The 25,139-nt window shown below is 63.2% G+C and overlaps 1 protein-coding gene across 1 annotated transcript in view; it reads left to right on the forward strand.

Moving 5' to 3' along the window:
* Nucleotides 1-25,139, forward strand: part of LOC131502987 (cohesin subunit SA-2-like) — a 66,505-nt gene that overhangs the window by 13,158 nt on the left and 28,208 nt on the right. Inside the window, exons 6-14 of the mRNA XM_058714268.1 lie at nt 1,465-1,561; nt 1,861-1,937; nt 5,361-5,432; nt 9,702-9,906; nt 12,289-12,440; nt 14,167-14,235; nt 14,300-14,503; nt 22,420-22,518; nt 23,935-24,014. Coding sequence (XP_058570251.1) covers nt 1,465-1,561; nt 1,861-1,937; nt 5,361-5,432; nt 9,702-9,906; nt 12,289-12,440; nt 14,167-14,235; nt 14,300-14,503; nt 22,420-22,518; nt 23,935-24,014 — 1,055 coding nt within the window. The remainder of the gene's footprint in view (nt 1-1,464; nt 1,562-1,860; nt 1,938-5,360; nt 5,433-9,701; nt 9,907-12,288; nt 12,441-14,166; nt 14,236-14,299; nt 14,504-22,419; nt 22,519-23,934; nt 24,015-25,139) is intronic.

The raw sequence follows: 25,139 nt of genomic DNA on the forward strand, positions 1-25,139 counted from the left end.
CCCATCACATGTGCTCACCACCACCCTTCATACACCTGATCACACACACACATGATCATCACTGCCTATCACACACCTGATCACACACACACGTGCTCACCACCGCCCATCACACACCTGATCACACACACGTGCTCACTGCCACCAGTCACACGCCTAATCACACACACGTGCTCACTACTACCCGTCAAATGCCTGATCACACACACACGTGCTCAGCACTGCCCATCACATGCCTAATCACACACACGGTCACCACCGCCGTCACACGCCAGATCACACACGTGCTCACTGCTGCCCGTCAAATGCCTGATCACACACACACGTGCTCAGCACTGCCCATCACATGCCTGATCACACACACGGTCACCACCTCCCGTCACACGCCAGATCACACACACGTGCTCACTGCTGCCCGTCACATGCCTGATCACATACTTGTGCTCACTGCCACCCTTAACATGCCTGATCTCACACACACATGCTCACTGCTACCCGTCACACACTTAATCACACACACGTGCTCACTACCGCCTGTCACACGCCTGATCACACACACGTGCTCACTACCGCCTGTCACACGCCTGATCACACACACACATGCTCACTGCTGCCCTTTACATGCCTAATCACACACGTGCGCACCACTGCCCATCACACATGCCTGTCTCACATGCTCACCACCGCCCTTTACACGCCTGATCATACACACGTACTCACCACCGCCCATCACATGCCTGATCACACACATGCTCACCACCGCCCATCACACACTTAATCACACACATGTGCTCACCACCACCTGTCACACGCCTGATCACATACACACATGCTTACCACTGCTCATCACACGCCTGATCACACACACGTGCTGACCATTGCCCATCGCATGCCTGATCACACACGTGCTCACTGCCACTTGTCACATGCCTGATCACACACACATGCTCACCACCACCCATCACACACCTGATCACACACACATGCTCACTGCTGCCCCTCACACGGCTGATCACACACATGTGCTCACCGCTGCCCCTCACACGCCTGATCACACACTTGTGCTCACTGCTGCCCTTAACATGCCTGATCACACACACACGTGCTCACAGCTGCCCTGCCAACTGTCACATGCCTGATCACACACACACGTGTGCTCCCCACTGCCCATCACATGCCTGATCCCACACACATGCTCACCGCCGCCTGTCACACGCCTGATCACACGCACGTGCTCACTGCCACCTGTCACATGCCTGATCACACACTCATGTGCTCACCACTGCCCATCACATGCCTGATCACACACACATGTGCTCACTGCCGCCCGTCACACGCCTGATCACACACACGTGGTCATTGCTGGCCCATAACACACACACCATCACACCTGTGTCCTCACTGCTGGCCTGTCACATGTGCGTCATCACACACGTGTGCTCACCTGTGCTGCTGCCCCTGCAGACGGCTGTCGAGGAGTGGGTCCAGTCTTACAAGGAGGACAGGGAGCTGGCCCTGCTGGACCTCATCAGCTTCTTCGTCCAGTGCTGTGGCTGTGAAGGTGAGCCATGCTCCTGGCACTCCTGGGCCTCTCTCTCTCACGTGCCGGCTGGGCCTCACTGTCCTGGCCGCCTGTGGTCCTAAGACACTGGGCGGGCTGGGGCCTCCTCCAGAGGCTGGTTTGGGTAGGAGATCTTGGTTTTTTGGGGAGCAGCGAGGCCGGATTACTCCTGTGGCCTTGCCGTGGCCTCTGAGGGATGAGGTGTCGTGGCCCCGCCCACCTACCACGCCCTCCCAGGAGAAGGAGGAGAGGTGGTGCAAACCGCGTTTCCATGTTGAGTGAGCTTCTTTCTCTCCCAGGGATGGTGACGGCCGAGCTGTACCAGACCAACCAAGGCAACAGTGTGGTTCACAAGATGACCGAGAAGTTTGACCAGGTGAGGCGGGCTCCATGCCCTCCATGAGCCCGGGGCCTGGGGTCACAGGATCTTCCCTGCTGCCCCGTGTCCCCCAAGCCTGTGGGTTTGCCATCAGGCTTGCAGGCTGAAGCAGCCCAGGCGTCACGATTGCCCAGGTAGACACCGTCCGCCCTCACGTCCCTGGGAGAAGCGGCCCTTCTTCCGCTGGGGAGACCACGATTCTCTATAAAGGAAAATTTGACCTTTAGTTACTATTGGAGATTCCATTGTGTACGTGGAAAGTACCGTTATAAAACGGTAACCACGTGGCCATCGTCCAGATGCAGAGAGAGCGTGGCCAGTACGTGCCCAGACGTGCCCTGCCCCCGTCCTGACCTCCTCCCCACCAGGACGTAACCATGCCCCGAACTTGGTGCCCAGAACATGCCATGGCATATCTGTCCCACGTGGGCATCTGTAGATGATGTCACCTGGCGCCCAGGTCTCTGCACGGGAGACACGCTTGACAGAATGATTCTGACCAGTGTTATCGCGTGAAGCCATCTGGTGCACAGCTGTGGAATGTTCCATCTCACGCCTATGCGTCCTTCCTGTCTCCATTCTGCTTCTGATGGCGTTTGGGTTGGTTTCGCGCTCTGTGTGTGTGTGGCTGCAAACGTCTGCTGTCCGTGGCTGCAAACGTCTGCTGTCCGTGTGTCCTGCTGTGCGTCTTCACGTGTTTCTGTAACTTACGGCCTGTGCATGCACACGTTTTCCTGTGTGAGGTGGCACCAACGTGTGTTCCCAAGCAGGAGCCTCTACCTGTGTGTTAGACATCGCCTTGGTCCTGTTCCCTGCCAGTGCGTGATGCGATGTTGTTAGGTTTTGCTGGTCTGGTAGGTGTGCACGTGGTACCTCTGGTTTCGGTTTCCTGAATTATTAGTGAGGCTGACCCCCTTCTTGCATTCAAGCACTACTCTCGTTTAAAAAGGCTTCTTAAGACATTTTTTGATGTTCATTTATTTTTGAGAGAGAGAGAGACAGAGACAGAGACGGAGTGTGAACAGGGGAGGGGCAGAGAGAGAGGGAGACACAGAAGGTGAAGCAGGCTCCAGGCTCCGAGGTGTCCACACAGAGCCTGACGCGGGGCTCCGACTCACGAACCGTGAGATCGTGACCTGAGCCGAAGTCATGCGCTCGACCAACCGAGCCACCCAGGTGCCCAAAAAGGTCTTTTTAAATTGTGGTAAAATACATACGATATGAAATGCGTCACCTTAATCCCTTTTAGGTACACACCTCAGTGGCACTGAGCACATTCACGTTGCTGTGCAACCGTGTGCAACATCATCTCCAGAACTTTCCAGCTCCTCAAACTGAACCTGTGTCCCCATGAACCACTGACTGCCCGTCCCCGTCCCCAGCCCCTGTCTCCACCATCTACTCTCTGTCTCTGCGGATGTGACTCCTCTAGGGACCCCATGTATGCGCACTCACACACGATTCGTCCTTCTGTCTGGCTTATGTCACTGAGCATCATGTCCCCAAGGTCCGTCCACGCAGTGGCAGGTGCAGAACGTCCTTCCTTATTTTCAAGGCCGAGGCACATTCCACTCTGTCTGTGGACTACAGTTCACTGATTGACTCATCCATTTAGGGACAGATGTAATATCTACGTTAATTTCTCACACCTTAAAATATTCATGAAGTGTTTTCAGAAGTGCTGTGCATCAAGTCAGTGAACATTAAATTTTTTCTTTAACGTTTGGTTTTAAAAATGTCAACCCTAAGAAAAAGGGGAGAATACATGAATTTCGCCCGCGTTTAGCAATTCACGCCCTGCCAATTCACTTTATGCCCCATGCGTGTGCCGCTACATGTGCATGCATGTGTGCTGGGCACGTGAGTGAGCAAATGCAATGCATGTGTGCATATGTGAGCGTGTCGCTACATGTGTGTGCATGCAGATACACATGTGTGCACTGTACACGCAAGTGAGCAAATGCACATGTGTGTGCATATGTGAGTGTGTTACTGCATGCATGTGTGTGCAGGCACACACGTGTGTGCAGTGTACATGTGAGCGAGCAAATGCACACGTCTGTGTGCATGTGTGTTACTGCGTGTATTCTCATATTCACGCCCTGCCAATTCACTCTATGCCCCATGCGTGTGCCGCTACATGTGCATGCATGTGCACTGTGAGCGAGCGAATGCACATGTATGTGTGCATATGTGAGCGTGTTGCTACATGTGTCTGCATACAGATACACATGTGCACTGTGCATGTGAGCAAGAGAATGCACATGTGTGTGTAGATACATGTGTGTGCACTGTACTCAAGTGAGCAAATGCACATGTATGTGTGCATTTGTGAATGTGTTACTGCATGTATGCATGCATGGGTACGCACATGTGTGCACTGTGCACGTGAGCAAATGCACATGTATGTGCATATGTGAGTGTGTTACTGCATGTGCGTGTGCACACGTGTGCACTGTACACACAAGTGAGCAAATGCACATGCACGTGTGCATGTGTGAATGCGTTACTGCACGTATGCATGCATGGGTACACACGTGTGTGCACTGTGCACACGAGCGAATGCACATGTATGTGCATATGTGAGCATGTTACTGCATGTGCGTGTGCACGTGCGTGCACTGTACACGCAAGTGAGCAAATGCACACGTGCATGTGTTACTGCATGCGTGTGCGTGCAGGTACACACGCGTGTGCACTGTGCATGTGAGTGAGCGAATGCATGTGTGTGTTTGTGTGTTGCTGCGTGTGTCTGCCGGAACCACTCCCAAGATGGCTACTCGGATTGGGTCTGCTTCCTCAGAGGGTCCCCGTCACCAGGTCGGGCCCTGTCCACCCTCCCCCGTGTCAGAAGCGGCAGTGGGGGCTTTTCCAGCCCCCCAGCCTGGCGCCATCATGGGACGCCCAGCACTTCCCACAGCAGGCCCCTGGACGTGTCCGTAGGGCAATGCAGCGGGGTGCAGGGCCCCCCGTGGGCATGGTGACCCGCACGGCCACAGGAGGATCCTCATGGAGACGTGGGCATGAGAAGCTCGAACACTCCCAGGTTCTCTGTTGAGAACGGCCTGTGTGCCGTGACCTCTCCCCCTCCTGGCCTCCAGAGCAGACACAAGGCGTGCCCTGCGTGTCAGGCCCGTGGACACACAGTGGCTGAGCGCCACAGAAGCAGTCTGTCACCACCTGTCCCGAGGATAGTGACACAAAGCTAGGTGCGGGGCCCCCACGCGGAGGCGGGGCGTGCCTGCTCTGGGCTGCCCGAACATCCCATGCCCACGGGCCCGGCCCCCGGGGTAGGTGGACGCCAGCCCCCAGTGCCCTGTGCTGCGCAGGCTGGTCCCTGCCGGGGCTCCCCCGGGTGTCTGGGGCTTGTGACAGCGGGGAACGCTTCACCTCACGGCCACCTGTCCTCTGTCCATTCAGGAGACCGGGCTGTACTACAAGAAGTTTCTGGCATACCCGTGGATCCTGACCATCATGTGGCCAGAGAAACTGGTAAAGCTTTCGTCTCACGTTTGGCGGCGTTTGAAGATGGGGGGTTTGTGTGCAGCTCCCTGGCGAGCCCCAAGTCGGTTGGGCGTCCGCGTGGCTCCCGACTTCCTTCCGCACGCAGGGTGGGCTCCCTGGGCGCACACGAGGGTCCACGTGCATGGGTCCCGGGGGACCGTGGGCCTAGCGCACAGAGTCCTGCTGATACTGACCCTGTGTCCTGACTGGCGAGCGGGGGCTCCTCCTGACCTGACCCTGTCCTGTCCACACTGGATCCTCTTGAGCATCTGAGTCTTGTCCACGAGGGGGCATTGCCTGACGGTGCTCAGTCTACACTCACACCCGACCGCGTTCTGCTTCAGATGAGATCGTTTAAGCCAGGCTGTGTCTGTTGTGATGGGACGACTAGACCTGACACGTTCTGCAGAAGTGACCTCACTTAGCGAGTTCTGTCTACACTGCGACATCTAGCCCTGAGTGTGTTCTGTCTACACTGTCCTGTAGATTGGTGTTCTGTCTACAGGGGATTTTTTAAAGTTTATTTACTTTGAGAGAGGGAGAGAGCGTGAGCGGAGGAGGGGCAGAGGGAGAGAGAATCCCAAGCACCTGCAGGGGTTCAACCTCACAACAAACGACCCTGAGATCGTGACCTGAGCCAAAACTGAGTTGGACGCTTGACCAGTTGAGCCACCCAGGTGCCCCTACATGGGACATTACAACCTCACTGTGTTCCGTCTACACTGTGACACTTAGACCTGATAGTGTTCTGTCTACACTGGGACATTTGGACTTGACTGTGTTCTGTTCACACTGGGACATTTATTTACACCTGACTGTGTTCTGTCTACCCTGGGAGATTGAGAACTGACTGTGTGCTATCTACACTGGGACCTTTAGACATGGCTGTGTTCTGTCTACATGGGACATTTAGGCCTGACCGTTGTCTGTCTACACTGGCACATTGGGACCTGACTGTGTTTCGTCTACACTGGCATATTTAGACCTGACTGTGTTCCGTGCACACTGTATCATGGAGACCTACTGTGTTCCATCTACACTAGCACGTGGAGACCTGTGGTCCATCTACACTGTATCATGGAGACCTGTATCCATCTACACTATATCATGGAGACCTGACCATGTTCTGTCTACACTGTATCATGGAGACCTGACTGTGTTCTGTCTACACTGTATCATGGAGACCTGTGTCCATCTACACTATATCATGGAGACCTGGCCATGTTCTGTCTACACTGTATCATGGAGACCTGACCATGTTCTGTCTACACTGTATCATGGAGACCTGTGTTCTGTCTACACTGGCCTATTTAGACCTGACTGCCTTCTGTCTACACTGTATCATCGAGACCTGACCGTGTTCCGTCTACACTGGCATATTTAGACCTGACTGTGTTCTGTCTACACTGTATCATCGAGACCTGACCGTGTTCCGTCTACACTGGCATATTTAGAACTGACTGCGTTCTGTGTACTCTGTCCTTTAGTGTCTGGACACCACTGCGTTGGTCACAGTTGGAATGACCCAACCAGTAAGTGTCCCTGTAGACACGAGCATCCGGGTGGCTGAACAGGGAGAGGTAGGGCACTGTGTGGCCGGCCTGTCGCCCCTCGGCTTCAGGTGCCCCTGCCGGAGACGCGCCTGGGGTTCCTCATGTGGTTAATTCCCCACCATCCCATGTGTGCAGACAGGTAACGTGTGTTACTGTGCTCAGCAGTGAGCACGTGGGGACGTGCGCTCTCAAAGTGCACCGAGTTTGGGGACTGAGGACCCACCTCACAGACCCGGTTAGTGACCTGGCCTGGCCTTGGTGTGGACACGTTTATTACCCTGTTAGAGATGTGCCCCAGCCTCCGTACTGGGGAGTGGCACGGGAGCCCCCCTGGCATCAGGTGTTCTGACGCTGGGGTCTGCGGTCGAGGCTGGCTCGAGTGAACGACTGTGCTGTGCACCCCCATGTGACCCCCTATCCCTGGCAGGGCACCCCTCCCCCTCACAGCCGAGTGAATGGTGGGGGGCGCTCAGCCAGTTGGGGGGGGGGGATGGAGGAAGCCAGGCTGTGGGGGCAGGGCGGAGGGAGTGCTGTGAGGAGAGGCGGTTTGCACTGAGCCCTGGGCAGAGGCGCGGGGCGCCGGGTCCCAGCATGGAGAACGAGGAGGAGGGTTGAGTGCCAAGTGCACTGGGGAAGGCTGGACGACGCAGCGCACGGCGGTCCTAGCAGGTGGAACGCTGTGCGCATAGGAGGGGCGGGCTGACGAGAAAGGGTCCTACGCGACGTGGGGAGGTCCCTGCGCACGGAGGGGGCGGTCCCTGCGCACGGAGGGGGCGGTCCCTGCGCCGGAGAGGGCGGTCTCTGCGCACGGAGGGGGCGGTCCCTGCGCCGGAGGGGGCGGTCTCTGCGCACGGAGGGGGCGGTCCCTGCGCACGGAGGTGTGAATGCGAGCAAGGCAGGAAGCTGTGGCCACGTCCCCGCCCACACCCAGCAGAGGTGTGGATGCGTTGCCCCAGGGTGAAGGCTGCCGTGGGGGACCGCGTGGGGGGGTGCGTGCACGAGGGGCACAATGTCGGGGCAGTCCCTGGTCCATCCCCAGCCCCTCGAGCTCTGGGGCCGGGCACCGCTCTGCACCGGCCTGCTGGGTTCTGGCCACAGCCTTGACGTCCCTTCAGGGTCCACCTTCCCTTGGGGTCTCGTGAAGCCTGTGCAGGTAATTTAGACAAATTCGTACAACACGAGAAAGGCGAGGCTAGGGGCGGGGCGTCCTGAGGACCCCCTTTCCTAGTGGAGGGAGGCGGGGGGCGGGTCGTCCCGAGGCCCCGATCGCCCCGGGGGCAGGTGGTCCGGAGGCCCTGATTGCCCGCGGGCGGAAGGACCGTGGCCGTAGGCTGATTGGCCCCGGGTAGTGTGCCGCCCACGTCTGGGAGCGCACCTGCCGTGTCTTCCTGAGGAGACGTCTCCCTGGTCCGGCCGCGTCTCCCGCAGGGTCGGGGACCGGCCGCCTCCTTCAGCCCCCGTTTCGGGGGGGTGCGTGTGGCCTCTGCGGGAGCAGGGTTGGGCTGAGTCCTCCGTGAAGGCCAAGGGAGTAGCTCTCAGGTGGGCACTCCCTGTTTGCAACACCTGAAATCGGCCGGAAGCAGAGCGGAGAGCGGAGGGCCGGGCTTCTCTGGGACACGCGTTGGGAGAGGGGCCTGCACGCTTCCCTCGAGGGTCACCCGAGGTGCCACGCGTGGGGGTCCTCCCAGCACAGCCTCTTGACTTGACCACGGGGACGTGGGACAGTCCACTCAGGTGCAGGTGTGGGAGAGGTGGGGAGACCCTGGTGGCTGTGGATATGTGACCCCCCAGGTTCTGGGTCTCAGGAAGGTGGGGTACATCTGAACCCCCCCCCAGGTGCAGGGTCTTGGAAAATGGGGGTCACTCTGCTGAGTGTGGATATGAGTCCATGGTAGCACTGGGAAGTGTGCTCACCCTCAGTGTGGATGTGTGACCCCCAGAGCAGGATGTGGGAGACTTGGTGTCACCCTGTGTCAAGGTGGATGTGTGACTCTCAGGGGCAGGGTGTAGGAGACCTGGAGTCACCCCGTGTCAGGATAGGTGTGTGACCCCCAGGGGCAGGGTGTGGGAGACTTGGGGTCACCCTGTGTCAGGGTGGGCGTGTGACCCCCAGGGGCAGAGTGTGGTCACCCTGTGTCAGGGTGGATGTGTGACACCCAGGGCAGGGTGTGGGAGACTTGGGGTCACCCCGTGTCAGGGTGGACGTGTGACCCCCAGGGGCAGAGTGTGGGAGACTTGGGGTCACCCCGTGTCAGGGTGGGCGTGTGACACCCAGGGGCAGGGTGTGGTCACCCTGTGTCAGGGTGGGCATGTGACCCCCAGGGCAGGGTGTGGTCACCCTGTGTCAGGGTGGGCGTGTGACCCCCAGGGCAGGGTGTGGGAGCCTTGGGGTCACCCCGTGTCAGGGTGGGCGTGTGACACCCAGGGGCAGGGTGTGGTCACCCTGTGTCAGGGTGGGCATGTGACCCCCAGGGCAGGGTGTGGTCACCCTGTGTCAGGGTGGGCGTGTGACCCCCAGGGCAGGGTGTGGGAGCCTTGGGGTCACCCCGTGTCAGGGTGGGCGTGTGACCCCCAAGTGCCCAGTCGGGGTGTGCTCATGTGACCTGGAGCCCCTTGTCCGCGAGCAGAGGTCCGTGTTGTGACTCTGGGAGTGCCAGGACCGGCACAGCGCCTCACCCCTGTCCCTTGTTGTGTCCTTAACCAGCAAAATGACTTCTACCCCATCGTGGGCCCGGGGCCCTTCTGGAAAAGGTTCAGGGTCAACTTCTGCGAGTTCACGGAGCTGCTGGTGCAACAGACACACTCTTCGGTGCTGTGTGACGGACACCTCATGGACACGGTCATCTGCATGCTTAGTGGCCTCACCAACTCGGCCGTGCACAGCCTGCGGCACACCAGCTCCCTGGCAGGTGGGCCACTGCACAGGGCCACGCGCCCGGGCTCCCGCTGACTCGGGGGGCCAGGGCCGTGTGACATGGGGGCAGGGGCTGTGGGACTTGAGAGACGGGGGCAGGGGACAGAGAGGCAGAGGCCAGGGGACACAGGAGCACACCCCCGGGTTGGCCCACGGGGCACGTCCTCTCCCTCTGTCCCCATGGGAGTCCCCAGCGCTGGCCCATCTGGGCACGTGCTGTCCCTCTGTCCCCACGAGAGTCCCCTAGGACTGGCCCACCCAGGCACGTCCTCTCCCTCTGTCCCCATGAGAGTCCCCCAGGACTGATCCACCTGGGCATGTCCTGCCCCTCTGTCTCCACAAGAGTCCCCAGGGCTGGCCCATCTGGGCATGTGCTGTCCCTCTGTGCCCATGAGAGTCCCCTAGGACTGGCCCACCCAGGCACGTCCTCTCCCTCTGTCCCCATGAGAGTCCCTCAGGACTGATCCACCTGGGCATGTCCTGCCCCTCTGTCTCCACGAGAGTCCCCAGGACTGGCCCACCTGGGCACGTGCTGTCCCTCAGTCCCCACAAGAGTCCCCAGGGCTGGCCCACCCGGGCACGTCCTGTCCCTCTGTCCCCACGAGGGTCCCCAGGGCTGGCCCACCCGGGCACGTCCTGTCCCTCTGTCCCCACGAGGGTCCCCAGGGCTGGCCCACCCGGGCACGTCCTGTCCCTCTGTCCCCACGAGGGTCCCCAGGGCTGGCCCACCCAGTCACGTCCTGTCCCTCTGTCCCCACGAGGGTCCCCAGGGCTGGCCCACCCGGGCACGTCCTGTCCCTCTGTCCCCACGAGAGTCCCCAGGGCTGCCCCACCTGGGCACGTCCTGTCCCTCTGTCCCCACTAGAGTCCCCAGGGCTGGCCCACCGGGGCACGTCCTGTCCCTCTGTCCTCATGAGTGTCTCCAGCGCTGGCCCATCCAGGCATGTGCTGTCCCTCTGTCCCCATGAGAGTCCCCAGCGCTGGCCCATCTGGGCATGTGCTGTCCCTCAGTCCCCACGAGAGTCCCCAGTGCTGGCCTACCTGGGCACGTGCTGTCCCTCAGCCCCACGAGAGTCCCCAGTGCTGGCCTACCTGGGCACATGCTGTCCCTCAGCCCCACGAGAGTCCCCAGGGCTGGCCCACCTGGTCACGTCCCGTCCCTCTGTCCCCACGAGAGTCCCCAGGGCTGGCCCACCCGGGCACGTCCTGTCCCTCTGTCCTCATGAGAGTCCCCCAGGACTGGCCCACCTGGGCACGTGCTGTCCCTCAGTCCCCACAAGAGTCCCCAGGGCTGGCCTACCTGGGCATGTGCTGTCCCTCTGTCCCCACGAGAGTCCCCCGGGCTGGCCCATCTGGGCATGTGCTGTCCCTCTGTCCCCATGAGAGTCCTCTAGGACTGGCTCACCCAGACACGTCCTGTCCCTCTGTCCCCATGAGAGTCCCCCAGGACTGATCCACCTGGGCATGTCCTGCCCCTCTGTCTCCACGAGAGTCCCCAGGACTGGCCCACCTGGGCACGTGCTGTCCCTCTGTCCTCATGAGAGTCCCCCAGGACTGGCCCACCTGGGCACGTGCTGTCCCTCAGTCCCCACAAGAGTCCCCAGGGCTGGCCTACCTGGGCACGTCCTGTCCCTCTGTCCCCACGAGAGTCCCCCGGGCTGGCCCATCTGGGCATGTGCTGTCCCTCTGTCCCCATGAGAGTCCCCAGTGCTGGCCCATCTGGGCATGTGCTGTTCCTCAGTCCCCACGAGAGTCCCCAGTGCTGGCCTACCTGGGCATGTGCTGTCCCTCAGCCCCACGAGAGTCCCCAGGGCTGGCCCACCTGGTCACGTCCTGTCCCTCTGTCCCCATGAGAGTCCCCAGGGCTGGCCCACCTGGTCACGTCCTGTCCCTCTGTCCCCACGAGAGTCCCCAGGGCTGGCCCACCCGGGCATGTCCTGTCCCTCTGTCCTCATGAGAGTCCCTCAGGACTGGCCCACCTGGGCACGTGCGTCCCCAGGGCTGGCCCACATGGGTATGTGGTGTTCCTGTGTCTGCTGGCCTTGTGTGCCCTCCGAGGCATGCTGAGTCATGGTTGAGTCGTGCTGGCTGTGGGCTACTGATGTGATCTTGCAGCTGGGTAGGACGTGGGGTGTGTCCGTGCCCAGGGACCCTAAGACATGTTTTGGGTCAGTGTGCACGGCTGTTGTTTGGGGGTGACCCTCTGCACACTTGTGACCCAGCAGGGGCAGGACGGGACATCTTCTCCAGCCCCGGCCTCCCCGGGCCCTGTCCTAGGACTGCTGCGAATGGTCACTCCTGTGGGAGGTGAGCTGGGCTCTGGGGTCACAGATCCGTGGACACGGCCCCGGGGTCACAGCCCTGCTCTGTTTGGCAGCCATGAAGCTGCTGACAGCGCTGGCCAGCGTGAACCAGGGCACCTGCACGAACAGGCGCAGGTCCCAGCGGCTGTGCCAGGTGGAGAACATCGCCAAACTCAAGGGCAAACACAAGTACTGCATGGAAGTACTGGACCAGCGCAGACAGCAGGTGCAGGGGGCGGGGCCGCCATGTGTGGGCGGGGCCAGCAGCCGCCGCCAGGCGTGGGGGCGGGGCCACGGAAGGAGGGGGGGGCCAGCAGCAGACGCCAGGCGTGGGGCGGGGCCACGGAAGGAGGGCGGGGCCAGCAGCAGACGCCAGGCGTGGGGGCGGGGCCACGGAAGGAGGGCGGGGCCAGCAGCAGACGCCAGCGGCGGGGGTCGGGGCCACCTGAGGGGGGGCACACAGGTGTGAGGAGGTCACTGTGTGCAGGGAGGGGACCCAGGTGTGAGGAGGTCACCGTGCTGGGAGGGAGGGGACCCAGGTGTGAGGATGTGACTGTGTGCAGAGAGGGAGGGGACCCAGGTGTGGGGGCCTCGCCGGGTGCAGGGGGCAGTGAGGAAGGGAGGCAGGCGTGTGCCCGGGGTCTGGGGCTGGGCCGGGCTGATCCCCAACCTCTGTGGTTTCCGCCTCCGCCCATGGGCATCCGTGCGGCCGCATGTGGCCCCCTAGGCGTGTGAGCATTGTCCTGGGTTGGGGTCTTTACAATAGGGCAGCGAGCGGGGGTGCAGAAACCATAGCGGTGACCCCAGCCCCTTCCACGTCCCGGTTCCGGGTTCCAGCTGGCCGCCCGTGGCGGGGGGGGGGGGTGCTCTGGCTCCCCGGGGACACGCAGGTGAACCCCCATCCCCTGTCACGGCTCAGTGACATGTGTGTCTCTCGATATCATTTGTGGGCTTGACACCTATGGATTCTTTTACGCACAAACCGCGTTCACTTGCGTCACGTGTGACGCCCGTGTGTCCCTCTGACCTCTCCGCCCCCGCGGTCTTCGGTCTGCGCACCTGGGAGGTCACTTCGCTGCCCAGTGTCCTCAGCTCACAGAGCACAGGAGCCCCTCCAGGAAGATAGCTGGGCATGCGTGGGGTCTCCGCCACTGTCCCCTCCGCCAGGGCCCTGGGTCCTTCACCCGGGCCCCTGCCCCCCCACCTGTGCCCCCTGCCCCTCACCCCCTCGCCCCTTCCTCCCAGCCCCTCACCCCTGCCCTGTGCTCCTTACCCCCTTGCCTCTGCCCCCGATACCCCCACCTTCATTGTGTCACCCCTGCCTGTCACCCCTTGGCCCCTGCCCCCATCCCCCTCCCCCTGCCACCCCTTCGCCCCTGCCCCTCACCCCTTTGCTCCTGCCCCACCTCCCCCATCACCCCTACCGCTTGGCCCCTGTCCCTTACCCCAGCCCCTCACCCCATTGCCCTCCTTCACCCCTGCTTTACCACCCCCAACTCCTCAGCCTTGCCCCTCAGCACTGCCCCTCACCCCTTCACTCCCTTCCCTTCACCCCTCCCCTTTGTCCGTTTGTCCTCATGGGTGCCCCTTCACCCGTACCACGCACCCCTACACCTCCCCCCACTCACCCCTTCACTCCCCCCCAGCCTTCACCCCCCACCCCTCCCAGTCACCCCTTCACCCCCCCGCTTCACCACCCCCCACCCTGCCCCCATATGTGCGCATGCGTGAGGCCAGCGTGCGCGGAGCGGCCCAGCAGCTCAGGCGACAGACGGCCGGCGGGCTGGTGTGCAGTCCCAGCCGGGGGCAGAACCACCAGCGTAGAGGATGCTAATGCCTGGTGGGGGGCGACCACGCAGCGGGCTGCGCTGGGCCTGGTGGTCGCAGCTCTGCAGAGGCCCGCAGCCCCCCTCTCCTGCCTGACGCTCCCGTGCCTTCTCCCGCTCCACCAGAGCAAGCCCGTGGCCATCGACAACATCATCTGCGCGCTCTTTAAGAGGACGTTCGTGCCCCGCTTACCGGTAAGGCTTGGCCTCGGGGCCGCGCGTCTTCCCCGCCTGTCCCCGTGGACCAGCCCTCGCTCAGCCCCGTGTCGACACGCGCACCCTGCCGCGTGGGCGACACGGCCTGGCCGTCCCACTGACACTCTGGCTTCGCTTTCGCAGCGACATCAGCTCGGACATCCGAGTGATCTGCGTGGCGGAGCTCGGATGCTGGATCAAGCTCTACCCGGACCTGTTCCTGGACAACAACTACTTGAAGTACATCGGCTGGATGCTGTATGACAAGGTAGGCGCGCTCCGCTGGTCTGCCGCCTCCGCCGAGGAGGCCCCCAGGCCCGCGTTCCTGTCCGGCGGTTCCCGGAGCGAGCACGCGTGTCCTGCACGGTGTCTCGTGAGCCCCGCTGTGCAGAGAAGTCTTTCCGACAAGCTGCGATTTTGCAGCAGGGGGTCTGGGCCGCAGGGGCTCACGTGTCCCCCGGAGAAATGGGGACGTGGCCCTGCCTCGGGCCCGTCCTGCGACACAGGGTTGTGTGTCTGGGCGCCCCACTGACATTGCGGACGGGGCCCAGCAGCTGCACGCGCCCACAGGACCGTGCTCGAGGTCAGCCCCACCCCCTGCCACCAGCTCTGGGAGGGGGCCACGGGCACGGTCCTCGGCCTGCGGGCACAGGGAGCCTCAGACACGAGCCTGCTTGGGAACACCCGCTCTGGACCCTGCGCGTGCGGATCTCACCAGAACACACGTGCCCGCCTGGCGGTCGCCGGCTGCGACTGACATTGGGCGGTTTCTGGTCCCTGGGACAGACAGAAACGAGTACAGGTCTGTTCTCCCAAATAGACGCCTTTTTCGTGAAAAGGTAAACAAGACGAAGCCCTAAGAATGTTCGTGACCACCCGTCGGTTGTGTTTCCTGGTTCTGGGCCTGATGGCTTGTCTCCCCCCACTCCCCCCTCCTCCCTCTCCTCCCCCCTCCCCTCCCCCCTCCTCCTCCTTCCCCTCCTCCTCCTCCTCCCCCTCCTCCTCCACCTCTCCCCTCCTCCTCCGCCTCTCCCCTCCTCCTCCCCCCTCCTCCTCTGCCTCTCTCCTCCTCCTCCTCCTCCACTCCCTCCTCCTCCTCCTCCTCCTCCTCCTCCTCCTCCTCCTCCACTCTCCTCCTCCTCCTCCACTCTCCTCCTCCTTCCCCTCCTCCTCCCCTCCTCCTTCTTCTCCTTCCCCTCCTCCTCCTTCCCCCTCCTCTGCCTCTCCCTCCTCCTCCCCCCTCCTCCCCCTCCCCTCCTCCTCCCCTCCCCTCCTCCTCCCCCTCCCCTCCTCCTCCCCCTCTCCCCTTCTCTCCTCCCCTCCCCTTCTTCTCCTCCCCTCCCCTTCTTCTCCTCCCCTCCCCTTCTTCTCCTCCCCTCCCCTTCTTCTCCTCCCCTCCCCTTCTTCTCCTCCCCCTCCTCCTCCTCCTCTCCCCCCCTCCTCCTCCCCCCTCCTCCTCCTTCCCCCTCCTCTGCCTCTCCCTCCTCCTCCCCCCTCCTCCCCCTCCCCTCCTCCTTCCCCCTCCCCTCCTCCTCCCCCTCCCCTCCTCCTCCCCCTCTCCCCTTCTTCTCCTCCCCTCCCCTTCTTCTCCTCCCCCTCCCCTTCTTCTCCTCCCCTCCCTTCTTCTCCTCCCCTCCCCTTCTTCTCCTCCCCTCCCCTTCTTCTCCTCCCCTCCCCTTCTTCTCCTCCCCCCTCCCCCTCCTTCTCTCCCCTCCGCCTCCTCCCCCCTCCGCCTCCTCTCCCCCCTCCTCCTCCCCCCTCCTCCTCCTCTCCTCCTCCTCCCCCCTCCTCCTCCTCCTCCCCCCTCCTCCTCCTCCCCCCTCCTCCTCCTCCCCCCTCCTCCTCCTCCCCCCCTCCTCCTCCTCCCTCCTCCTCCTCTCCCCCCTCCTCCTCCCCCTCCTCCTCTCCCCTCCTCTCCCCTCCTCCTCCTCTCCCCTCCTCCTCCTCTCCCCTTCTCCTCCTCTCCCCTCCCCCTCCTCCTCCCCCCCTTCCTTCTCCTCCCACTCATCCCCCTGATTCCTTCCCCTCCCCTTTCTCCCCTCGTCCCCCTCCTCTTCCTCCTCTCGTCCCCCTCCTCTTCCTGAGTCCTCCCCATCACCTTTCTCTCCTGCATCCTCCTCCTCCTCCTCCTTCCACCTTCCTCCTCCCCACCGCCTCATCATCTCCTCTTCTTGACTCTTTCCCACCTCCTCCCCCCTCCTTCTCCTCCTCCTGACTCCTCCCTTCACCACTTCCTCCCCCTCCTCTTCCTGACTCTCCCCCCTCCTCACTTCTCTCCCTCTCTTTCTTCCCCCCTCCTCCTCCTCTCCCCTCCCTTCTCATTCCCCTTCCCTCCTCCCACACGTCCTTTCCCCCCCTCCTTCCCCCCACTACCTTCCCCGCTTCCTCCTCCCCACCTCCTTTCCTCCCATTCCTTCCCCTGACTCCTCCCCCTGAATCCTCCCCAACCCCTCCACCTCCCCTTCCTCCCCCTTCCTCTCCTCCCCCTCCCCCTCCCTTCTCCTACTTTTCGTATCCCTTCCCCCTCCTCCTCCTCCTCTCCCTCATTCCTCCTCCTTCCTCCTGATTCCCCCTCCTCCTCGTCCCCCTCCTCTTCCTGACTCCTCCCCGTCTCCTTCCTCCCCTCCCTCCTCTCCTTCCTTTTCCTCTCCTTCCTCCCCTCCCCTTCCCTCTCTCCTCTTTCCTTCCTCCCCTCCGTCATCTCCTTCCTCCCCTCCCTCCTCTCCTTCCTCCCCTCCGTCATCTCCTTCCTCCCCTCCTTCCTCTCCTTCCTCCCCTCCCTCCTCTCCTTCCTTCTCCTCTCCTTCCTCCCCTCCCCTTCCCTTCCCTCTCTCCTCCTTTCCTTCCTCCCCTTCGTCATCTCCTTCCTCCCCTCCCTCCTCTCCTCCCTCCCCTCCCTCCTCTCCTTCCTCCCCTTCCTCCTCTCCTTCCTCCCCTCCCTCCTCTCCTTCTCTCCTCTCCTTCCTCCCCTCCCCTTCCCTTCCCTCTCTCTCCTCTCCTTCCTCCCCTCCCTCCTCTCCTTCCTCCCCTCCCTCCTCTCCTTCCTCCCCTCCCTCCTCTCCTTCTTCTCTCTGTCCCCCTCTCCTTCCTCCTCTCCTTCCTCCTCCTCCTCTCCCTTCTCATCTCCTTCCTCCCCTCCCTCCCTCCCTCCTCTCCTTCCTCCCCTCCCTCATCCCCTCCCCCCTCCTTCATCCCCCCTCCTCCTCCCCTCTCATTCCTCATCCCCCTTCTCTTCCTGACTCCTCCCCCTCTCCTCTTCCCCCCTCCTCCTTTCTCCCCTCCCTCCTTCTCCTTCCTGCCCTCTCCTTCCCTCCCTCCTTCTTTCCTTCGTCCCCTCCCTCCCTCTCCTTCCTCACCCTCCCTCATTTCCTTCTTCCCCCTCTCCTTCCTCCCCTCCCTCCCCTCTCCTTCACCCCCCTCCTCCTCCCGTCATTCCTCCCCCTCCCTCCTCCTCTCTCCTCCTCCCCTCCCTCCTCCTTCCCCTCTCCCTCCTCCTGTTTCCTCCTCCTCCTCTTTCCTCCTAACTCCTCCCCCCTCCTTCATCCCTCCTCCTCTTCCTGGCTCCTCGCCCTTCTCCCCCTCCTGACTTCTCCCCCTCCTTCCTCCTTCTCCTCTCCCTCTTCCTCCCCCACCTCCTTCCTCCCTTCCTTATCCCCCACCTCCTTCCTCTCCCACTGAATCCTCCCACTTCCTCCCCCTTCCCTTCCTCCCCTCTACCTCCCTCCTCTCCCCCTCCCCATATCCCTTCCCCTCCTCCTCCCCTCTCTCTTCCCTCCCTTCCTCCTCCCTCTCTCTTCCCTCCCTTCCTCCTCCTGATTCCGTCTCCTCCCCCTCCCCCCGCTCTGCCCATCCCCCTCCCTCCTCCTCTCCCTCCTCCTTCTGACTCCTGAGCTGGGGCTCTTGTCTCATGGGCATTGCCAGAAGGGGGCAGGTGTGCAGGGACGGGGAATCTCCACGTGGTGCGCTCACTGCTTGCGCGCTGGTTGCAGGCGAGGCGCTAGATAAGGTTCCGCGTTCTCTGGGGGTTTTTACCTCTTGGTGGTTTATCGCGCTGTGAGGACAGACGGCACGTTTGCGTGTGCACGCCGCGGATCGCAGGGTGGTGGCTGGTCGCGTGTGCTGGCCGGTCCTGGGTTCCAGAGTGGAGACGGGGCATGTTCTCTGAGGTGAAGGGTAGTAACAGGACGGGGACACCGGACCGTTTCTTCGTCCGCCGGAGCTTGTGCTGGTGCCCAGGCCACCGCGACGGAACGCCACCGGCCGGGACTCGTAAACCACACGCGTTCATGGCTCACATCTGGGGCTCGATGTCCCAGGTCAAGGCCGGCCGACTCGGGGTCTGGAGAGGACCTCTTCCCCGGGCCGTTTTCCCCACGTGGGGAGGCGAGGGTCAGGGAGCTGTCTGGGGCCTTGTTGACCAGCACGGTGATCCCATCGTGGGGGCTCCGCCCTCAAGGCCGCATCGCCTCCCGGAGGCCCCGCCTCCACGCACGTTCTTCTGCGGGCTGGGACTTCGCGTTTGCCCTTGGCGGGCAGGGGGACGTTGGTCTGGAGTGGCGGCTGGCCGCTTTCCGCAGCTTCCTGAGTGCAGCTGGCTTAGTGCAGACGCAGCAACACAGTGACTTTCCTGGGGTCTTGGGGGCTGCTTTGGCATCCGCCAACGGAGCCCGTGTGCGTAGGGAGGAGGGCGGGCAGGGCAGGGCAGCGTTGTGGGCAGCGCAGGTCCTCGGGGGGGTGGGGGCGCTGTGGCGGCCGTGACCGCAGCTCGGGGCAGGCGGTGGGCTCCGGGGTGCTTCCTGGCGCCTGGGGAGCAGGGATGCACAGCGTGCTTCCCTCCTCTGCCGCCGCCCCCCCCCCCCCCCCCCCCCGCCCCGTGCTCTACTCTGTTTGAGGTGGGGTGAGTGGCCGTCAGGAGGGCGGGCGTCGGGAGCCTCTTCTGTGCCCCAGGGAAGGGCTGCCAGAACGTCCCCAGCAGCGGTGTCCCTGAATGCGGCCGACGGACGTGGGCTCTGCTGGCCTACAGGGACCACGTGGCGCAGCCCGGGCCGGGTCGTCACGAGAAGCCTCGCCCCACCGCGTAGCGCGTGTGTGGCCCAGGGCCTGTGTGCGGCTTCGGGCTGTGTGCTCTGTAAGTGCTGCTCAGGTCCAGGAACAATCCCTCAGAGGCGGACTTGGTTTCGTACAGAGACGTGGGGGGCGGACAGGTCGCCCGCACGCCCTGCACTTGGGATTTGGCGGTCGGGAGGCATTTCTCTCCATCGGGGGGACTGTGCTGTCACTCACTGAGGAGGGTAGTAATGTCAACGCTGGAAGAGGTCGCTCAGAAGTAAGCCGTGTTGCTAAGTCCACCCATGGAGGGGCGTGTTTATTTTCTCTGCTTAAGAGACACATCTTCCGGGGGCACCTGGCTGGCCCCGTTGATGGGGCCTACGACTGTTGACTTTGGAGTCCTGAGTCCCACCCCCCGGTTGGGTGTGGGGCTTTAAAATTCATTTTGAAACACACAATAAAGATGCTCAAGGCTGTGTTAAGCGTGGACGCTAAATTAATCCGCGTGTGAGGCAGGACAAATGACGTGGCAACAATAGCAGACATCAATCTCTCCCAGTGCTGGAGGCTGGGAGTCTGAGATCCTGGCTGGGCAGAGACTGGGAGGTTGAGGTCCAGGCAAGGCCGAGGCTGAAAGTGTGAGGACCAGTAGGGCCTGAGTCAGGGCCTCTGACATCCAGGCAGGGCTGAGGCTGGGAGTCTGAGATCTAGGTGGGGCCGAGGCTGGGGGTCTGAGATCCGGGTAGGGCTGAGGCTAGGGGTCTGAAGTCCAGGCTGGGCTGAGGCTGGGAGGTTGATTTCCAGGAGGTACCAAAGCTTGGGGTCTGAAATCCAGGAGGGGCCGAGGCTGAAAGTGTGAGGTCCAGTAGGGCCTGAGTCAGGGCCTCTGACATCCAGGTAGGGCTGAGGCTGGGACTCTGAGATCTAGGTGGGGCTGAGGTTGGGGGTCAGATCCAGTCAGGGCCAAGGCTGGGAGTCTGAGGTCCAGGCAGGGCAGAAGCTGGGAGTCTGAGATGCAGGAGGAGTCGAAGCTGGGAGGCTGAGATCCAGGCGGGTTTGAAGGCTGGGAGTCTGAGGTCCCGACTGGGCCAAGGATGGGAGTCTGAGATCCAGGCAGGGCCGAGGCTGGGGGTCTGAGATCCAGGCAGGGCTGTGGCTGGGGGTCTGAAGTCCAGGCTGGGCTGAGGCTGGGAGTCTGAGATCTAGGTGGGGCTGAGGCTGGGGGTCTGAGATCCAGGTAGGGCGGAGGCTGGGAGTCTGATGTCCAGGCAGGGCTGAGGTGGGGAGACTGAGATCCAGGCGGGGCTAGAGACTGGGAAAGTGAGGTCCAGGGAGGGCTGAAAATGGAAGTCTGACATCCAGGAGGGCCTGAATCTGGGACTCTGACCTCCAGGACGGGCTGAGCCTGGGAGTCTGAGGTCCAGGCAGGGCTGAGGCTGGGGGTCTGAGATCCAGGCAGGGCTGAGTGGGTGTTCTGAGATCCTGGCTGGGCAGAGACTGGGAGGTTGAGATCCAGAAGGTGTCAAAGCTTGGGGTCTGAAATCCAGGAGGGGCCAAGGCTGGGAGTCTCAGTTCCAAACAGGGCTGAGCCTGGGACGTTGAGATCTAGGTAAGGCTGAGGCTGAAAGTGTGAGGCCCAGTAGGTCCTGAGTGAGGGACTCTGACATCCAGGTGGGGCCGAGGCTGGGGGTCTGAGATCCAGCCAGGGCTGAGGTTGGGGGTCTGAGATCCAGGGAGGGCTGGAGGTTGGGAGTCTGAGGTCCAGGAGGGGTGGAGGCTGGGGGTCTGAGATCCAGGAAGGGCCGAGGCTGGGGGTCTGAGATCCAGGCAGGGCTGAGGTTGGGGGTCTGAGATCCAGGGAGGGCTGGAGGTTGGGAGTCTGAGGTCCAGGAGGGGTGGAGGCTGGGAGTCTGAGATCCAGGAAGGGCCGAGGCTGGGGGTCTGAGATCCAGGCAGGGCTGAGGTTGGGGGTCTGAGATCCAGGGAGGGCTGGAGGTTGGGAGTCTGAGGTCCAGTCAGGGTTGAGCCTGGGAGGCTGAGATCCAGGCAGGGCTGAGCCTGGGAGTCTGAGATCCAGGCAGGGATGAGGCTGGGAGTCTGAGATCCGGGCAGGGCTGAGGCTGGGAGTATGAGATCCAGGCAGGTCTGAGGCTGGGGTCTGACTTCTAGGCAGGACCAAGGCTGGGATTGTGAGGCCCAGGCAGGGCAGAAATGGGAGGCTGAGATCCAGGCAGGGCCGAGGCTGGGTGTGTGAGGTCCAGTCAGGGCAGAGGCTGGGAGTCTGAGATCCAGGAGGAGTGGAGGCTGGGGGTCTGAGATCCAGGAAGGGCTGAGGCTGGGGGTCTGAGATCCAGGCAGGGCCGAGGCTGGGGGTCTGAGATCCAGACAGGGCGGAGGTTGGGGGTCTGACTTCCAGGCAGGGCAGAAGCTAGGAGTCTGAGATGCAGGAGGAGTTGAAGCTGGGAGGCTGAGATCCAGGTGGGTTTGGAGGCTGGGAGTTTTAGGTCCCGACTGGGCCAAAGATGGGAGTCTGAGATCAGGCAGGGCTGTGGCTGGGGGTCTGAGATCCAGGCAGGGCTGAGGCTAGGAGTCTGAGATCCAGGCAGGGTTAAGGCTGGGGGCTCTGAGATCCAGAAGGGTGGAGGTGGGGGCCTGAGATCCAGGCAGGGCTGAGTGTGGGGGCCTGAGCCTCCGCCGAGGCTGGGGGTTTGAGGTCCATGCAGGGCTGAGGCTGGGTGCTCCTGATCCCCGCGCCTGGGTGTGGGACGTGGGCTCCCCCCTGTGCCCTCTGGTGGTCATGCTCTGTGCAGGTCCGTGTGCTGGTTCAGCCTTCTCATTAGGACCGTGTCGTATGGAACCAGTGCTCCCTCTAGCGACCTCATTTTCCTGATCCGCTGATTTTCGACCCCAGGGGCACACAGTCCCGTCCTGAGGTCCTGGCGGTGCGGGCTTCAACCTGGGACATGGGTCGCGCCGTGCCGCCCCTGCGGGTGTGTTTGCCGGCCGCGTGGGGGTTGCCGACACGCACAGCCCACGCAGAAGGCGAGGCCCAGGGCCGAGGGCTGTGTCTGCTGGGGAGTCTTGGTGGGGGGCTGCCCTTCCGTGGTGACCGGGCCCCGTTTCTCCGTCCTAAAGGACGCCAGCGTGCGGATGAAGTGCATCCTGGCGCTGAAGGCGCTCTACGAGAAGAGAGAGTCGGCTATGAAGCTGGGCCTTTTCTTCCACAAGTTCAAGGTGAGTGAGATTCCGCGTCTTGGCCGCCGGGGGCGCCAACCCGAAGCGTCGCCGTGGATGTGCGGACCTCGGGCGGTGGCCATCAGCCGCTCGCCCGCCGCTCGCGGGGCTTCAGACCGCCGGCCACGTCTCCGCCCGCTGCCTGGGGCCGCGTCCTGCGACCACGAACCGGAGGCCCCCCCTCCCCCCGGGGCCCGTCGGGGCCGAACCGCCCGCGCTTCAGAGCGCACCAGGTGACACGGGCGGACCGTGGGCACACCCCGGTGGGTCAGTCGCGTGCTGGCGGGAGTTTTCGGGTGTGGGAGCGGGAAGGGTCAGCCCCCGCCGTCCCGACGCAGGCACACTCCTGCCGCTGGGTTGCGAGGCTCCGTGCCCCGCGTGCAGGGCCGCTCAGGGACGGTGCGACCGAAACAAGTGCCTGGGACGATGCGGGCTGGAGCCCACGGTGAACTTGTACTAACCTGTTCCTGAATTTGGGGGCCGCACTACCACGCGGGACGCTGCGTGAGGCCCCACTGCCCGACGTGGACAGCAGGGCTCGGCGAGTACTCCCCACCGCGGGGCAGGGCCATCGGGGACTCGGACCGGGCCCCGTGGCTGGTTGGGAGCAGGGGTCGGGCCACGTTGGTGCCAGTGAACGTGCAGCCAGCGACGCGGGGCGGGGCGGGGCGGCACCAGCAGTTTGTCTCCCCCTCCGGGGGCGTGTGGGAAAAAGCAGCCTTCCTTGACCCCGTCCGGGTCCCCTGCTGGGCGTGAGCAGGAAACCCACGCGGGCGGGCCACGCGTAGAGAGGCGCGAGGGGGCCGTTAGAAGTGTGCAGGGGGGAACTCTAGTGTCCACGGGGGGGGGGGGGGCGGGGACGGCCGGAGGGCCTCCGGGAGGTGGTGGTGAGTCCCCATGGAGGACAGCGCAGTGCCCAACCTGTGCACCGACCGGGAGCCACGGCCCCTTCGTGAGCTCAAGGGTCGTGCAAAGTCACCTACGTAGGAGAGAAAGGCTGCGGAGGCTCGTGGCGGGAGGCGCACACGTCCTGCGGAGCTCATGTCCCCAAGGGCTGGGTGCGCAGGTGGCTGGCGTCTTCGGGAGACTCGGTGTGGTCAGGGGCGCTTCCCGGCAGCCTCGAGGCTCCAGGGCTCCTGCCTCCCGATTTCTGTGCCGAGGAATTCCGTCTCCCCGTGGGTCCACATCAGCGGCTGACGCCTGGGGACGCTCAAACTCTGGGGACACATGGTTGTCACCACCGTGTGACATCACCGTGTGCGCGCTCCCTGCGTCTGCGGGGACCAGCGATGCGGCCCCATGACCCTCACGGTGTACGGGACGGCCCGGCCCCGCCCCGCCGCGTCCTCTGTGCACGTGGAGGCGCCCACGGTGCCGGAACCAAGCGGGCTTGTTGTGTTCTCTCGCTTCCCCTAGAAACGAATCCTGTCGATGACCCAGGACAGGCAGCCGGAGATCACGTCCGAGTGCATGCAGCTCCTGCGGCTTATATCCGAGTGAGTAGCCCTGCGGCCGTGTGGAGCCGTGTGTGCCCGTGCGGAGCCGTGTGTGCCCGTGCGTGGCCCTGCATCTGTGCAGAGCCCCGCGTCCGCGCGGAACCCTGCGTCCGTGCGTGGCCCTGCGTCCGTGCGGAATCCTGCGTCCAGAGCGCGTTTCCAGGCCACGTGGGCGGCGGGCCGGGTGCGCTAGGCGCGCAGTGACTGCCTGTGCCGCTGGCGGACCGCGGGATGACCGTGTGCGGTGTGCAGCCCCCCCCCCACCCCGCGTAGCTGCGTGATGGTCAGCTCGCATCCTGGGGTGTGTTTGCACCGCTGCTCAGTTGGAGAGCTCTGTGGCCGGTGCCCTTGCGTACGATGCGACCCGAGGGCTTTTCAGGACCTGGCTTCCTGTTCGGGGGTTCGGGGGTTCCCTGTGGGGTCCCTTCTGCCGCCGCCCTGCATCAGGGGCTCTGATGGGGCCAAGGTGCTGGTGTACAAGAGGCAGCTGCAACCCGATCAGGTCCGCAGAACCTTCTGGAAGCTCCCGGGTCTCCGCGTGCACTTGGGCCAGATACACACGGGTACACACTGCAGGTGACAGCCGCCTTGTCGAGTCAGGTGTCAGACGTTGATGTGAGACGTCTCTGGAACGGGGGACACGGGGACGCGACCTCCTGCTGGGCCGCCACGCCTAAATGCTGCGGCTGGTGCCGTGGGAACGTCTCGTGCCCTGAAGGCCAGCGTGGTGCCGTCTGTCCGCCCTGTGCAGAGGACGGAGTGGGGCCCTGGTGGGCGCCCGACCCTCCCTGGGTGTGCACCCCGACGCGGCCCAGACGGACAGAGGCTGTCGCAGCCAGAGACGGGGACGAGCACCGGACTTCCCGTGTGCTGCGCGGATGTCCCGCCAGTGGCCGGGACCACCCAGCACCCGTCCTGCGCCACCGCCCAAGGGCAGTGGCTGGGTGATAAGGTGGCGTATTTTACAAGGGAGCCGTCTGGACAGAGCCAGCCCACACAAGTGCCACGATCTGGGTCAGTGACCCGGTTCGCGAAAGCGTGTCTGCGTGGACTCCTGTCCAGGGTGCTGTGCAGGCGGGCCGTGGGGCCTCTTGTCCCCTGGTACTGACTTGGAGAAGCTCTTAC

The sequence above is a fragment of the Neofelis nebulosa genome, chromosome X (assembly GCF_028018385.1).
Source record: "Neofelis nebulosa isolate mNeoNeb1 chromosome X, mNeoNeb1.pri, whole genome shotgun sequence".
In the NCBI taxonomy this organism is placed as follows: Eukaryota; Metazoa; Chordata; class Mammalia; order Carnivora; family Felidae; genus Neofelis; species Neofelis nebulosa.